This window comes from Drosophila suzukii, chromosome 3, assembly GCF_043229965.1.
Source record: "Drosophila suzukii chromosome 3, CBGP_Dsuzu_IsoJpt1.0, whole genome shotgun sequence".
In the NCBI taxonomy this organism is placed as follows: Eukaryota; Metazoa; Arthropoda; class Insecta; order Diptera; family Drosophilidae; genus Drosophila; species Drosophila suzukii.
In genome coordinates this window covers 5045596-5063421 of record NC_092082.1, presented here as the reverse complement: position 1 = coordinate 5063421, position 17826 = coordinate 5045596, and the positions used below count along the sequence as shown (strand labels likewise).

Below are 17826 nucleotides of genomic sequence, written 5' to 3'. Positions count from 1 at the left end.
GAAAACGATTTGCCGGGCGGGATTTTTCTAGGCCAACAGCCACACACGGAAATGGAGATGGACAGATGGACTACTTTGTGAGGCATTCAACTGGAGTAAATGGGAAATATATCAAGGGAGTTGGAGTTGGAGTTGGCCAAATAAAAGTGCCTGTAAGCTGGGGAAATTTGTTTCCTGACGAGAGTAGAGATTTCATGATGATGTGGGGGAAAACGGAAACCTTGCCGCAAATATGTTATGTGGGTAAAAAAGGAATAGAATGAAGAGGATTTGTAAAGGGGATAGTTTATTAGGGGAAATAAAAATCGAAATTGAAATAATTTTCTTAGGGATTTCACTAAAGATTACGCTGTGAGCATTCCAAATCGCGAGTGGGGATGCTGAAGTAAAATATTCAAAAACTTAGCTTACAAAAGAGGTACTGCCTAGATAAGTCCCTGTCGATCTGCATATTTGTTCTGTCTTTGAAGCGGCAAGCGAGCGATTTGAAATTCTAATTGCGCGCCACCACTTCTGCTTGCGTACTTCCTGCATTTCTGACGTTTCTCTCTGTTTTTTCATCGCTTGCAGATACTATCTGAATCACAATACGGCGCTGGTGAAGTTGCTCAAAAAGCTGGGCTCGCGGCCAATACCGCAGTGGCTCAAAGACGACCTGTCCACGGGCACGTGATAGCAGCTGTTCGGCGGCGGAGGAGTGGGCGGCGGCAGCATAGGAGGCATTAAGTATCGCAAATTGCGGGCAAAACTCAGGAAACAGTTGCATTGGCTGCATCTGGCGGCCGAAAGTGCGGAGAACGCTCAGCGACGACGACGTCACAACTGACAGGAAGGAAATGAGGCGAAAATTCTATGGAAAACCTACCATACATGTTCTAATTTTCACAGTCGGCAAGCCTTTGCAGTGGCGATTATTTAAGCTCTAAAGATTGATGGGAAATTTAAATATTAACATTACCATTTAAATGTTCTTTGAAATAATTTGTAAGCTCAAAGTTAATGAAACTTCATATTTATTTTTTTACAAACTAATTTTAGACCTATAAAATGTTTGTAAGGCTATATTGTTCGAAAATATTTAAAATCACAGTTTTTATCCCAGTGCAAACGCTAGCCGAAAGTGAAAAACAGAAAAGGGCAGGCCTATGAACAGCTTAAAAACAGCTGCTGTAGAAAAAAATATAAATTAAGAAGGAAAAAATAACATAATTAGTCGCTTTTAACATGCATAAATCTTTTTTGTTGTTGCTATTGCAGCTAATTAATGTCAGTGCAGTTGTCAGCTAAAGTTGTACAGTGTGTGAGTGCGTATCTGTGTGTTTATCTGCGAGCATTGTGTAAATAGGCGTGAGTGTGTGTGTATGCTTGCGCATTATAAATTATCATAAATAATATCATGAGGCATCATGAATAAATGCATAAATGCGCTTTGTTAGTTGTTTAATGTTTATTAGTCGGTAATGGCGAATTAAGCGCCTAATTAAGTTAACGCATAATCCAGCACTTTCGTTATTACCTCAGACACCGATTCAGCTCTCCGCATCCTAAAGACTCGATCAAATAACTTTTGACAACTCTAAAACCCATACTATACTATTCACACGGCAGCTGCAGAAACTCTACTGTGTACTTTAAGCAATTTTAAATCCATGCCAAAACTGTGAGTTCGTTCCAGCAGTTAACGAGTGCTACATCATTGAAACAGATATCTACATCGGAATAGTACGTTAAGCATAAGGCTGCCTCTAACCCCTAAGTGTATTATAGATGTTTTTAGCCTAAGCCTAGTGAGTAGACCCGAAATGCGCTTGTCACAGGCCTCGATGTAAAACTGTAAAACTCTAGTTGTATTTTTAACGCAGCACTAAGCAAAGCTCTATTGTATAGTTGGATATATGCGTAACTGTATGAGAACTAGTTCAAGTTTAGATTGGTAATGCGACAATAATAAAAGCGAAAATTATTGCAAGTGTAAAGTGGAAATGATGTTTTCTTGTTGGTTACTGGGTGAAGGGAAAAGGGTCATATTAATAGCTTATCAAAAATCTATTTTATATTAAACGATACCCATTTTTAAATGTATTTAACGGTTATAAAGCAGTGCATTGAGCGAGTACACGCTCCATGTAAAGTAAGTACATATCTACATTTAGCATATATCTACATCTAGAGAATACACCACCCACACATATAAAGCAGTGCATTTAACACTTAGCGAAGTTCTAGTCTTAGCGGAGTTCAAAACCAAGTAATTTCTGAAAATATCGATAGTATTAATGAAATATGTAATACTTTTTAATCTTTTTGTTGTATAACAACGAAATTTCTTTTTAATTCAGCTAGCTTTGGCTTATTTTATTACCATACAAAACACACTCTAATTTTCTGAAAAATAATAATAATAAACGAGAAAACCTCTTCTGCACTTCAAAGTGCATTAAACATACGCACCGTTACCATTATATCTAACTGGCATACTTATCGTATGAGTAATTTTGAAAAAAAAAACCTTAATTAACAAGCCAAAAAACAGATTTGTTAACGTTAAGGCTTGTGGCTTTCGAATTTTCATTATTTTAAGTCGCCCTGATGGACAACCCCTACTATAAATTAAGATAATTTTCCTCTAGCTTAAGTTAAATATTAACTTTAATAAAATAGTTTATATTACTTTTTGCTATCAACATTTTAAAATACATAATTTGGCGCTTGTTCCGTAGTGAAAACAGTGAAACCCCAGAAAAGTAATCGATGGTTTCAAGAAAACATCGATGGCATACATATCGTATGAGTAATTTATGTTCAAAATGTGGTTTAATTCAACGATTAGACAAAGGTTTTTGAAATTGTCATTATTATAAGACATGATGAACACCCCCTGATATAAATTTAGGTTATTTGGTCAAGCTTAAACTGAAATGACTTAAAAACACATTTTAATAAGCTAATGTACATGTATTATCATTTGCGATCAAAATTTCAAAATCCGTAACTTGGCGCTCTATGGTTAGTGAAAGCAGTGAATCCCAGAAAAATATTCGATGGTTCCAAGGGAACACCGATGGTATCGACACCGCATAGCTTTTCGTTCGTACCTCCAGTTAGTTCATTTCTAAAGTTCGTTCGTGTCGGTTGTGGGTGTCAATGTTTTTTAATTTTATTGACAACTTTAAATATTAAACTTTAAATACTCGCTTTTTGAAATATATTTATAAAATATATATATAAATTTAGGAAACTAACGGTAAAAAAATAAATGGTGACCGGATTCTATTCAAAATTCAAAACAATAAATATTTAAAATTTAACTAGATATTGCCCGATAAAAATAGCACGTGCTAACAGGTACTCGGCTAAAAACGACAGTTGTAAAATAATATTAATAAAATCGCGTGTTCATATAGCCGGCTGAAAATAAAAAGTTGTGGGCGAAGAGAGTGCGAAGAGAGCAGAAGAGAGAGTGGCAGCGAAAGGCCCACTAAAACGCCGCCTTGTTAATTATTAAATTGCCAGAATATATATCGCTCCATATATAATTCTATTCCGAGTGATAATCGTCGGGTTTTTGCCCTCTGCGCCGCGTATGAAAAGCTAAAGAAGATTCGCTGGTTAAGAACCGGTAATTCTCTCAGCCCCTCCTCCTCTCCAAAGTTCTCCCATTCTCCTTTTTGGCGCCCGTTCTCAGTTGTGTTTTTTTTTTGTTTTTAAGCGGCTTGTTGCATTTTCCCTTTTACAACTTACATACTTTTGTTTGAGCAATCAAAAGTCAACGTAATTCGTATCAAAATGTTTAGTGAAAGGGCAAATTTCATTGGTCTATGTATTTTGCTTATTGTCGTGAGAGCTACGTATTCGGTCTTATCAAGTTCGGAGGGTTCTAACGGTGCCTTTGGAATTTCCTATGATGAAAGGGGCATCGCTAAAGTATCCGTTTCGAATAAATAATACTCGGTTCGTTCATAGAATATCCAAATTTGATTTCGGTTGAGAGGTCCTGCAAAGCCTCCTAGTGTAGATTATATTTCAAAATTTATTTTAAAATCGAAACCTCATTTTGGACGCCCAGAATACCAAGAAGTTCTAATATTACTCATTCGTTAGTCCCCCCCTATATAACCGGTGTTTTTGTGATTCACAAAGAATAAAGAAGAGTGCATTAAGTGTGGTGTAGTGTCCAGCTGTAGACCCAGTTCCAGTTAGCCCGGTGAAATATGTCCAGAAATAGGGCCGCCATGGTCAGCGCCTTCCGGCTGTTCCTGCGACCCTCGACCACCACCTATAGAAGTCTCGCCCTCCGTGTGGCCCCCGTCACGACCTTTGCCCTGGTGAGTACCATACACAAAGTACCCACATATGTACGTTTGTAGTGCTGGAATACCTACATACAAATACTATCTGGGGAAGTCGCGCTCCGGGGGAGTAGCTGTAGCCGTTGCCGCCGTATCGGATCTATAAAAAACACACGCACTTGTTTTACGAATGTGAATAAGCGCATGTTAACAGCGATGGTTAAAATTATAGTACCTTAAAGTGTACCATAGTCAAGGTATTTTTAAAAATGTTTGTAGGTCTATTTTTACTATGTTCTTTGTAAATCCTCAACAAATAGCTTTTGTTCCATTTATAGAACACATTACTTTAACTTAAAGTTCATAAACTTCTCATAAGACATATGGTTTTTCAGGTTTTACAAATGATTTAGGTTATCATAGTCATTGAAACACTTAAAATCTTTAAAAATCTCGTGTATTTCGATCATTTCTACACACAAATAAATGTTATGGCTAAAAGTTACCTAAAAGGAGTAACCTAACTATTAAAAAAGGTTACAAACTAATCAAAATAGGGACGTGTATTTTGTGATTGATTTGGTTACCATTTAATAGTAAAACTACCATAAAATAGTAATTTTAATACATTGTATTGTTGTGAGAGTCAATTTTGTTGGTTAAATTGAGAATTCTATGGGTTGGGCACATTTAACTATTATATTGATCAATTGCTTCTTTTTGTTTAATTTAAAAAGGTTTTTTTCAAGTGATTTTAAAAATAAATTTTTAACAAAAAATGTTTATAATTAATAATATTTTGAATATTTTCTTTAATCTCAGGGTTCCTATTATTTTGAGCACATCTGTCTGTACACAAATGTAGTGCCAAACAGTCATACTTATATAGAAATACTCAACATGCGTGTCTTGTCCATTTTCTTATTCATATGTAGTGGGCACATTTTGTGTTTCAAATTATTAAAATTTATGCAAAGAACCCGTCTGAAAAACAGCACATAAGCTACATATCTACATGACATACATAAGTTTATACACATGACTCTTATTCTCTTGCTCTCCGTTTACCCCTTTCTCTTTCGAACTCCCTTTTTGCCCAACTCCAGATGGAGTTTTGCTCTCTCCAACTCTCTCTCACTCTCACAATTTCTTCTTGTTTTTGTTTTTGCACCTGCGCGAAAAAGGCCAAAGCAATAACAACAAAAACAGCTGTCAGAAATGTTTATCATCACATGACATGATGAAAGGGAGGGGGGTGACTGAGGGGGAGGGAGCGTTGATAGATGAGTGATAGTAATTTTTTAGAGAGCGAAGTTTGGAACAATTAGCACTCGATATGGCATCCCAGTGCCCATTAAACTGTAGGTCAGTGATTTAATTAATTTGGGTGAGTCACTGCAATGATGCTGCGAGAGCGGTGTTTATTTTCTAACAATTGGAAAACGCTACTGCTTATCAGTTCACATTTCTTAGCTTAGCCAAGTGAATCAGCGAATTCAACTAAACGAATAATTTAATCAAAAGCACAGTAAAACTTTCTTAAGGAATTAGCCCAATGTTCCATTCAAAAACAAGAAGAGAATAGTGATTTTTGAAAATGAACGGAATAACTTAGATATTAAAAAACTTTTAAAACCGTTAAAAGTAATTTTAATGCAAAAGTTTACTCTAACTCGTAACATTCCCATTTCTAAACAAAGACTTATCAGCATTTTGAAATTGTTACATAATCAAAACTTAATGATAAGCGTTTTTTATACTTATTAAAATATTAGATTTTAATTTTAATTTTGTTTATAAATTACTTATAAAGTAATATGTTACAATTTTTAAGGTTTTTTCAATTGTTTAACACCCAGTATGTTAAAAAGAAGAACTATAAAACTTTTAAAATTTTATTAAAACATTCGTATTACTTTTGGAACAGTTTTTCTTTCAAAGTGGATTTTCTAAGAACATTTATAATTTTTTTATTTATTTATTCAATATTCTAAACTGAAGTTCTAATAATTTAAATTTCAAAAAATTCCAATAAGTGTTCTCCTTATAGACGTACTACTGTACGAGGCCCATTCAACCGGCGTGTATTCTACTATTTCTTTTATGCCAAACTCGATTTGCATACGAAATGATTAAATACGCCGTTATTTACTCAGCTCAAGTGTCGGCAAAAGCGAGCGGCTTTTGAGCTTTATTATTTGCAAAGAGAGCGGGACAAACAAAAAACGAGTGTTGATGACATTGGGCGCAAAAGGGGAGATATAATATGTAGCGGGATTATTTGCTTTTTACCAGGTTAATTGCTCGACTTTTCGTATGTACGAGAGTCTGTCTCAATTTGCATTGTTGTTTTTGCGCTCTTTCCCAGCTGATTAGAGTAAATAGAGATGACAACGAAAACGACGGCATTGATTGTCAAGCTCAAAAGTTTGGGAATCTTCTTGACCCGGATTTCCGTTTTTGGCATGTTAACCTGTCACATTTCTTCATATCACGGTTCCATTTTTTACTTTAAATCTCTGGTCGTACGCGAAAAAATAAATAAAGTTCAGGGGATTTGTAGAATTTTTGCGAGACCTATCTCTAAAATTTTTTTTGTTTTCGTGGAGCACAAAAACTTTTATTGGCGCCATTTGGTCTGCCCCACAATACAGACTCACATAAAAAAAGACTCAGAACGTGTGTTGTTATATCTCCCCATCCTTTTTCCCCTCAGTAATACTGTCTCTGTCCGACATTTCCTTTTCAATGGGATTTTTGGCTTGCCCTCGAATTTTGGGTTTTTTGCATTGTGTTGCCATTTGTTTTGGCATATTCCTGTTTCCTGGGGCGTGGCACACACACAAATATATGTACAACGAAACAGTGACAGCTGGAATAATAGTTAAGCCCCACTATTGTTCTTCAAAAACGGAGAAAATATAATTCTAACCAATTACACAATTATTTTTCGCTACCAAAAGTTTTTTCACAAATTGTTTCACTACAAACTTTTTAATTATTTTAATAGTTTGGTATGAAGTATCACAGTGATAGGAACATTTTTTCGATTCAGTAATCAGTAAATGTTTTATAACCATAAAAGTGAGAGGTACATCCGAGTTATTGTATTGAATATACTTAAGTTCTCAGCTCTATATACCCTATACCAATAGTTCTGTGGTATAATTAAATATTCCTTTCCCATATTGATTAAATAGCCGGCTTTGATAAAAATTATATTATCTTTATGAACATATCTCACTAATGAATGCAGTATAAAAGACACATAAGTGTTCCCATAAATACTTCCATCCTAACAATGGGAAATCAAACATTTGTGGTTCTACTTCGATATGTTGTGTCCATTGCGGTCAATACAGTTTATATTACTAGCAAACCTTTTCAAACCTTATTATTTTAACCACAATTGTACGTATGTAACCGGGAATTTCCTCTGCCGGTGAACAATTATTTTCCGAACGATGCAACGTGGTCGATGGGCGATCAATTGATATTTGATTAAATACACGAGTGCCATGATTCAGGCTTTGGAACCGGCTTTATTTGTGCATCTCTGAGTGCCAGTGTGCGAACAAACACAGATACTCATGCATAAAGCCCGATAGTCTGGCAAACGAACACAACGCGGTACTTATGCAAATGGAATTCATCATATCCAAAGCAAACCTGCACAGGCTGCACATAATGCAGTCAAAGGTCAGCAGCTTAAAGCCAGGGCTTAAAGTCGTGTGGTGCGTGGTATATGGTACTTTTTACCAAATCTCCTCATTAAATCAGGCTTAGTAAGTGACACTTAAAATTCACTTTTCGCTATGCAAGTTTCTTCCACTTTTTCCTCACACTTTTTATGGTTTTTAGCTTAGCTCAACTTTGCAAAAAAAAGGTATTAAATCATTAATGCTAGCAACTTTAATAAGAGCATTGAAATCTGAAATCAAGTTTTAATTTTAACTTTTCAATTTGAAGTTATCAACCTTGATTGCAACTCATGTCACGCTTCCCAAAGCGGATTAATATTCTTAATTAACATTTTATTATAGACTGAGTTAAAGTTCAATTCCCCCATTCAAATTCTTTTTGGCAAGTTGAACATTAATTTTTATACTTTATTATTAACATTAAATACAGCAGAAAATTATTACATTCTTAATCGCGTTATGTTTTTAGGACACATTTATTTCGAAGTGAGCTCTCCTCTGCGCTTCTCATAAATACTACCTTAGGTGAAGAGCTCTTAGGGCCTACAATCTTTTAAGACTTGCTCGACCTTATTTGCAAGTTTTTGCCTGCTAATTCCCAACAAAGTTAAAGTTCCACCAAGTTTTTTTCACCTGCTGTCAGAAAACCGTAAAGCACTTAACTTATCAGCACTTATTTCTTGACTTTGGCTAATCTCCTTCTTAAAAACTATCAGCTATTGTTTGATCAGCAAGTTTCTGCGGCTCTCACCTTAAAGTCTCCCAAAAACATTCGACTTAACCCGTACACAAACAGTCAAGCCGCAGAAAATCTGCATATTATAGGAAGGGCTTTCGCCTAACACCCACTCACCCCCAATATTATACTTCTCCCCTGGGCTTTTCCTTGCAAACTTGTGCACGTTTTCGCACATTTATCAGCGTTGCAAAATCTTTGCATAGCTATCAGGGAAAACCGAAAGCAAATTTCCCCACCAGACGTTGCAAAAATATTTGCATGCATATAAGTATGCACATCGTAGTATTTGAGAGGATATTCGGAGAAGAGGACGAGCGAGGATTATACGCGTAATTAATGCTATCGTTAAACGGGGGAGGCGGGTGCTCGGCTGATGTCACAAACTAGAAAGACCTCATTAGGACTGTCGCTGTCGCTTCATCAGCAGAACTTAAAGTTATGCCTCCGAAATTGCCGGCATAACTTGGACGTAATATTATTCAGCCCACCAAATAGCTAACTGAGGGAATATCTTTTCGCCAAACAATAAACTTACACTTTCAAAAAATATTACTCGAGGGATTTTAAAGAAATATTCAAAATATTATTTAAGTAAAATATATGAAACGTACCGAAAGGGAAAATATTTACCACTGTAAGACAGTTTACAGTCCATTCTGTCAAAGTTATATATTTGAAATCCAGATTAAATATTTTTCTGATTGTATATGCTATCTCTGATTTGACTTTCCGTCCAAAGATATTTTCTTAAAATGTAGGGCAACGTCAAAAACTTTTAAAAACTTTAATCATTAATCTAAGTGATTTTGTTTGACCCTTTTAATAGATTTTTAATGAGACTTTTAAAGACATTACTCTAGACTTAAATTGGTAAAAGTTAATTGTAATTAAACCATAACTTAGTTATGCGAACTTTGCCTTGTTTTAGTTAGGACAATGCCTAAGGAAATTTATTATTAATCCAAGTGTATTCCAGTTTATGTTTATCTTGGCCCCTCTTCCAGTTTTGTAGCCTATGGTAATATAACTTCTGGCAACTTTACCTCTGCGTGCTATGGCCATTGCTCCTGCACTTGACTTCTGCTGTCGACAAGGACAGGCGCCAACTGCCGAACAACCCCACATTTGAACCCATATATGTACACATATAAAGCCCCATATAAACCGCCACCCTATTTGCCCTCGAATCCCCCGCAACTTGTCGGTTTCAATGTTCGCTTTGATGTTTATCTAATGACTCTGCACCGAGCCAGGCTGCATGTGTACCTAATAGATACAAGTGGCCAAAAGCCCTCTCCTGTATCTTTCCCCTTTCACCGGCCACTTGTAATCCAATCTCCGAAACTATTTACAGTGCTGGTTAAACTGTGAGCGGCAGGCGAGAATCCAACTAACATTTTCCTTATCAATTTGTGGCGCTTTTACGATAGTACTTATCAGCACTTGAGAGTTCCATTGAGGTTCTCTATATAAAAATGCTCAATTTTTAATACATAATTCACTTGCAGAGGCCACGCGACCCCGAATCAGCTTAAATAATTTATTTGTTCAATTTATAAAATCAACCCAATTCAATTTAAAGCATTCAGGGGGAGATCCACCGATTGCGATTGACCTGCGCCATAAAATATTTCAATGTTGTCAGCATAATTCTGCGGAAATCCACTTGGGTACATTTGTTTGTGCACTGATTTTAATTCAATGTATTGAATACCAAATTCTGTGGACAAACAGAGCGAAGTGGTCTGCTAATTTATTTAGCAAATATTTGCGGCGTTGGCCACTTACAGAACTCTATCTATCGCAGTCCCAAGATCTACGAATAAATTCTAGACAATTTAAAGCCCAAGCAAAGGCAGCCGGGCAGAGGGAACCGCATAAAAGGTTCGTTATTAATTCAGGCCACATCGCAGGCTCTGCGGGTGAGTTTTGGTCCCAGGTTTCCGAGTTCCTCGACAGGAGGCGAGTGTCAGCTGTTGTTGGTTAGTCTTCCCTGGGCTTCGAAAGGCGCAAATTCTCCTATTATATGCAAATTTTCGTTGCGCTTCACGGGCGAAGCGAGCTTGCCTCAAAAATGAGCTACATAAATTTATTTTTGGTCTCCTACACTCGGTAAGGGTTTTCATATTATCCACTTAAGCTTGTCATACGAAGCAAGTAGGGATTTAAAAGACAAGTATAACATATACATACTTGGCTTTGTAAGTTGTGTAAATCTGTGAAAGGCTTAAACATATACATACATAAATAATACAAAAAGTTGTGAATTTGTAGGACTTTAAAAATATTTTTTATAACAGGGAAATTTTTATAAAATAATGTTAAGTGACTTGTTAATTCATAAAATTCTTTTAAAAGCTATTATTAAGTTCTTTAGTGGGTACATTAAAAATGCACATATATGCCTTATTATTTATTAATGGTAAATGCTAAAAATAAAACAAATAGTTTATTTTTAATATTTAAAATACATCTGTACATATGTAAAGTAATCCCTGTTCATAGGACCAAATGAAATTAAATATTTAAGACCACTTATTTATTATTTATACCAACTTACTTCATAAATAGCTCGTTGGCTGTCCATAAAAAAGGACATAGTCCTTGAAAAATTCCTGTTTTTTTGTCGCCGACATTCTAGTTTATTTTAGCCTTAAAAAAGGGACTGCATAATGTTGTTTTCATGCGGTTTTCGCTAAATGGAGCACTCAACATGCGGTTGTGTTCTTGTTGGCGCCTACTAATTAGAATGGGATGTGGCCTCGGGTCCTTTCTGATAAGCATTGGGGCGTGGCCCGTGGGCCTTCCCCTTTTCACTGAGTCTTATTTTAGCGCCCTTTGTGAGTGTTAATTGTATTAAAATTAAAATTAGAATTACCCGCGCAAGGCTGTGCCCTGGAAGTAGCTCATGCACATGGCCAAGATACTTGCAAAGAAAAACAAGCGCACACATACTTTGGCTTGGAAGTGTGAAGGGTCCTTCGAAGGAACATATTTTTTTGGAGCGCCCTTTGGCAGCTGATTTTTTCTTCAACCCTCAAAGGAGAATGAAGAATTTTTATGCAGGCAAATATTATTTTTCGTCAGACGTTGAAGTTTCTTTCATGGACTTTTTTTGGACCACTTCATCTTCAGTAAAATCTGAGGAGGAGGATATCCTAGAAGGATTTCCTAGTCACTAATTAAAGCTGAGCATCTTCTGTTTCTTGTCCATTGGCCTGCGGGTTAATGAGCCATTATTTTGAGTGAGTAACGCAATTACTGAGTTGGTTTTTATGTTTGCGCTGGCCCCCTTTGATCCTGATTCCAGATTCCATGGATGCGGTTATGTGCTTAAACCCACAAGTTTATGGTTTCCTGTTTCGTTGAGCTTCGTATTGAATGGCCCAAGCTTTTAGTGGCTCAATTTGTTGCAGCTTTTTCCACATTCTTTGCCACTTTGGGCCATGTACCTCGCTTTTTCATGTGCATTATTTACTGATGGCAGTCCATCACCTGGGGGCAATCCACAGACTCTATGAATATGGAATATGTGTAATTGAAATTCGTTTGGCCAGCTTGGGGCTGAATAAAGGTAAACCAACCCCAGTCAAGAGGGTGCAAATGTGTGACTGTGTAATCCTTGTGGGATTTTTCCACTCACCCTTATTACCTTTTCCAATTACAATTAAAGCTTAATTAACTCGAATTTCGTATAACCCTTCGCATTATTAATTAACTTCCTGTGAATGACATGTATTTCTACCTCTAGTTACAACATTTACCTAATTCCCTTGTAATTGAACCAATGAATGAAATGCAGTTCATTTATTTTCTTCTGGCGATTTCCATTAACAAAATTGGCTGAATAAACAAACAAACCTGACCTCTGGCTTCTCCTGTAATATTACGTATACGCAATTTAAATGAATTTAGCTAGAAATACCAGCAAAATTCCCACAGCATGCATTTAAACTCAAGTAAAACGCTTATAAATGAGCATATAAAACTCATTTTTGGCCAACTCTTAGGGGAGTTTGAGGGTTAAACTTCAGATGAAATGGCCCAAACAAGCAGGCATTCAAGAAATGTTTGGCTAAGCGGGAAAATTTTTCTTTGTTAACCACATTTATTTTTCCAGCCACATTCAAGTCATAATATATTGTTGGATAGTTCGGGCATATATCTGCTTTTAACAAAATTTTCTGTGGCTATCTGTGAATTATGAGGGCTGTGACAAATTTCTGGCCGCGTTTTGCTCTCTTTCACTAGAATTAAAAAAATGTCTATTTCCATTTCAGCGGTGTATCTATTGGATGTGCGTATATCTATCAGATAGTATACTAATTTTAGTACGTCTGGCCTGTCTCTTTAATTTTTCGCTCTCTGTATCTGATGATTTTTGATAGTCAATGTGTGTATACTATATGCATTTGAGTTTGTGCTTCCCAACTTTGTTTATCTATTTTTCTCTGTTTTTTCTCAGCTGAATATTTACTTGCAGAAAATCTTTTCTGGCAAATCTATTCACTCTGGGCCAATGATAAAAACAAAAACCCACAAAAAATCCCCTGCCTGCTGTGAACATGTGTCTAATTTATTAGCTCTCTCTCCCAGACTTTCCTGTTAATATATTTATAGAAATTTATCGACGTGGCTTGAGACGTTGTCGAGATGTTGTTACCGGGATTTTCCCTTAGCCTTATCCTGTCTTCGCCAGGATCCTTCGATGTCGTACCACTAATCTCATTTCCTCGGCGATTTGCTCACTCGTGTTTATTTTTATGATTCATTGCCAGCAGCCTCAATTTCTAAATAATAAATTGTCTTGCAAGAGACTCCTCTTATTTTACGAGCTATATAAAATATCTGTGCGCGAAACTTCAATTGCATTTCAACCGGTCCGACAAATTGCCTTGATGGGGATTCATTATTTCGTTTTGCCCCGCCTTAACGAGTCCATTCAGAGACAATCAAACGCGTAAAGAACAATATGCTCGGCGGCCTGTTATTCTTGGCTAGGAGCCCAGGAATGCAGCACTTGACACGCGACTTTGTTGGCCAAGAACAAAGGGCTGAAAGGCGAGTGCCTGTCTAGGGTTTCCCTTGTCTCACAACTTTGTAGCTTGCATGACTTCCTGAAGCGGCAACTTTCCATACAGAATTCCTTGCGAGGGGTCCTTAAAATTTAATTTCAATCAATTTAGAAATTCGCGAAGAAGTTTCACAAAGTTTTTATGTTCCTTAAATGGGGCCACCATGTCTTAGAATAAGGAAACCAATTTAGATCTTTTAAGAGAGTGGCTTCGAAAGCTCAGAGAAATGAAATGGGTATGCTAATTTGAAGGAGTAATGTAGTTTTATTTTTATTTGGCTAAGGAAAAGTATATTTTCCTCGATTGTTATATATTTTTTCTAATCAATATAGACACTTAAGTAAGTGGGATAATTCTGGGCATCTTAAATTTAACTTAAATCAACTTCAACTTTTTCTTCTTTAAAATATGAAAAATAATATGCAAAATTCAAGAGAGGGCTCCAGAATGCCTAGCGAAATGAAAATGTTATGCCAATTACACCAACCACTGTAATTTTATTTTTATCTCTAATGTTGGACAACTTTTTTTGGGCTTTTTCGGTGTTTTCCAGACGAAAAAGATTTGAGGAACCCAGAGAGACATTCACTCGGCTCGCCTTTGTTTATTGTTATGGCCCCGGCCCTCCGCTCATTTCCCTCGATTCCAAAGTCCTTTTTGTCCTGGCAAGTCCTGTGTGTCCTGTGCCTTGTTTTTCCATCAACTGGGACTGGAGCGCCGCACGTGGTCACATTGTCGGGCTCATTAAGAGACAATTGCTGCAACATGTCGCTGGCAGAGGCCAAGGATACTGATGTTTGCATAGGGTCTTCCTCTGTTTCTTCCCTTTTAAATCTGCCCCTCAGTCCAAATTAATTTGATGTGATTCGACTCAAGTTGCGGTCACAAGTTTGGGATTATCTCTTTCCCGGGAAAAACAGCAGGTGTAATTTATGAAATTACATTTTCATTTTCATCTCAGCACAAAGCCAATCTAAGCCGAGCTGCGATTTCAATTTATTTGGATGATCGTAAAAAGTTTTGACACCATGGTGCTGCTCGTGGAAAAAAACAGTGGCATACCATCCGGCTGTAACTTGGATTTCTGTGTGACTGACGGAGCTTGTTAAATTTATGTGCCGCCTAATGTTTCATCTGCTTCGGTGGCGCAAATGCCTGTGGGGCAACTTTTTAACATTTGATGCCGGCTGGCAGCTCGTCGGGGGTCATAACTTTTACTTGTGACCTAAGTGTGTCTCAGCATTCTGCGGATGAAACTCTGACCAACTGTCAGAAGAAATGTCCCGAATCATTGTCATTTGGCCAACAAAAGTCCATCAATAATACGCGGCCACAAATCACCAAAGTTGCTGCGGAAAAGCAGCTAACAAAATTTGATCTATGGACTGCAGGGGCGTGGCTGGGGAATTTATTTGGCATTTAAATTTCAATTACTCGTGGGAACCAATTGATTTCGCTACATTTTTCTAATGCATTCAAGAGGGCCTGAATTATTGAAGCGCCTGATTGGAGCCGAGCGTGAAATCCAATCAGTAAAAGTTGAAATCGGCGCACAACACGTGCATAGCATATGAGAAATGCCGCAGTTTCCAACTCGGGTCTAAAATGTATGCAGATATGGTTATGCTCCCATGCAGACCCCCCCCCCCCCCCCCCCCCACACACACACACACACTCACACACTTTTTGACAGCTGCACCCAAAATTATGCAATGTTATTTTATATTTTCAAACACAAGCTTAAACTACGAGGGTTGTTTAGATAAATTTGTGGTTTGAGAGTTTGACTAACTAAAGGAAATGAAACTGTCGGAAACGATTTTTAATGTCACAGTTTCAAAGTTGAATTTATGGGATTGGTTGCTGAATTGCAAAAGGCTTTTTATGGTTAGTTTACTCTTGGGACGGCTTAACAAGCCATGTTGTTTGATACTACATAAATAATGTTGTACAAACAACTTTAAAGAAAAGTTTTAAGGACAAAAGATATACTTTTTTTTTTCCAACTTTAAGAATTTATTTTCCACAAATCGGAAAAATTGCTACTATTGTACATGTTTTTCCTTTAAAAGTGTTATGATGACAACTTCAACTTTGAAATCCTCCCAAACAAGTCAAGTCTTGTTTTTTTGGTAAAATGGCAAGGTAAACGGTTACGGTTTCGATTTCGATTTCCTTTGCCAATGTGTGTCCTCCCTCGGGTGATTGTGTGGGTGTGCGTGTGTGTTATCACTCATACGCAACGTTGCCGACAGAAGAAAACGAATACAAAAAAGTTGTAAAAGAAAAGTGGCAGACAGAGACCGGGTTGTGGGTTAAAGCCACATCCATGTGGCCCTAACAATAACTGTATTTACGCATCCCATTTTCCCTTCCTCCATTTCCGGGTCCTTTTTTTCGTCTCTTTTTTGTTTTGAGTGCCAGTTTGTTGTCGTTCTCGTCGTTCGTTATGGGGAGCACGTGATTTCACTAGGGAGCATTTTAACTTAATTAGGTGGGACTGAAACATGCAAAGAATGCCAGTCTAAAATGTGAAAAGAAGTAGGAGGTACTGAATATATAAGGGAATTTACTAAGTAAACTGGGGTGGACTTTAAAGCAAGATGTTTCTCACATTGCATTTGGCTCCGCTTTGTATTACTATGAAGCATTTGACTTCTTATACAAATATTTTGAACTTCCTATACCATAATTCGCAATATTAAAAAAAAAATTTCTTCTTTATAAATTTATTTTAAATTTAAATTTTAGAAAGATTGTATAGATTAGGTTTTGAATATGCAAAAATATGCCTTAGGAGAACTCCCACAATTTTGATTATACACAATTTTATACATTTTATATTAATGAAACAGGTCCACCCTAAGCTACACCTCCTTAGTAGAACTCCCACAAGCACAGTGATGGTATCGTTAGACTTTAGAATGGCGTAGGCTTATAACTTACCTTTATACGTATGCATTATCTTGTCACTGAGCACTCCTGCCATTACCTAGATCTATGGGCAATTCAAGCCACAATCAATAATGCCAAATGGAGTCATTAATGTTAATTTGAAAATATTTTCCGCTCTCTTTCTCCCTCAGCACTTACGGCCAGGTCATGAGCTCCAGCAGCACAGAAGCTTTTCTTCCACGGCGGACGATGACGAAACGAGCGGTGGCAAAAAGTCGGACAAGCATAAAAAACCGACGACGGGAGGTGAGTGGGAATTTGGGAAATCATGGGAGATATTTACCTTGCAGATATTTTGAAAATATTTTTCTTAAATGCGGATAACTGATTGGATTTGACAACATTGTGGGTGGGTGTAAATGCGAGCTTATCAATCATTCCCATCGTAGGTCACAGTTTAAGTCAACATGTGGCTGAGCAAGAAGAGGTTGCAGAAAATGCGACAGAAGAGGAATTGAAATCCAATCATCGTGTTAAGTACCGAAAAGGGGATCCGAAATCGGAAAAGTTTTTACCGCCTGCCGAAGTTGCAGATGACTGCAACAAATCTGATAATTTGATATCAAGAATTAACAAATTTAAGGGCTTACAAAAAATGAAAATAGTCAAAATAAAAAAGAATACAGACGTAAGCAAGACATTACATTTGAAAAAGAGGCAATCCAAATTTTCAGATCAACAAAAAACAGACTTCAACAGGGAAACTAGTAAGTTTATTAAAAACAGAAGAAACTGATTTTAAAGATATCACTTTCCTAAGGTAATCTGTTGCCAATAAAGAAAAAAACAAGAAGAAGAAAAAAGAAATTGATACTAAATAGAAAGAAAACGAAAAAGAAAACTAGTAACGGTAAGATATAAGATATATTTGGAAACACTTTAAATATTGGCTTTAAATTGCTCTCCAATATAAAATATTTGATGACAAGAAAATTATTTTATTTGTCACCAAGACAAAATGTCATAATTGGCAAATATATGAATCAAATTAATTGTTTAAAACATAATTGATTCAGCGTTGAAATTCCTCTCCCCTTTCTAATCACTTTATTATCACCATAAAGTGT

General features: G+C 36.7%; 2 protein-coding genes across 4 annotated transcripts in view; both read left to right on the top strand.

Annotated features, from left to right (window-relative positions):
• sfl (N-deacetylase and N-sulfotransferase sfl) overlaps nucleotides 1–1976 on the top strand; it is a 60401-nt gene extending 58425 nt beyond the window's left edge. Inside the window, exon 6 of the mRNA XM_070997102.1 lies at nucleotides 571–1976. Within this exon, the coding sequence (XP_070853203.1) occupies nucleotides 571–673 (103 nt within the window). The 3' untranslated portion in view covers nucleotides 674–1976. The remainder of the gene's footprint in view (nucleotides 1–570) is intronic.
• A 1130-nt stretch (nucleotides 1977–3106) lies between these two features.
• The window catches only part of MCU (mitochondrial calcium uniporter), a 48739-nt gene continuing 34019 nt past the window's right edge, over nucleotides 3107–17826 (top strand). For 2 of the 3 annotated variants that reach the window (XM_036814517.3, XM_036814514.3), the window contains exons 1-3: nucleotides 3107–3244; nucleotides 4067–4325; nucleotides 16891–17005. In XM_036814517.3, the coding sequence (XP_036670412.1) occupies nucleotides 4212–4325; nucleotides 16891–17005 (229 nt within the window). In that variant the 5' untranslated portion in view covers nucleotides 3107–3244; nucleotides 4067–4211. The remainder of the gene's footprint in view (nucleotides 3245–4066; nucleotides 4326–16890; nucleotides 17006–17826) is intronic. The other variant, XM_070996232.1, reaches the window with a different exon arrangement.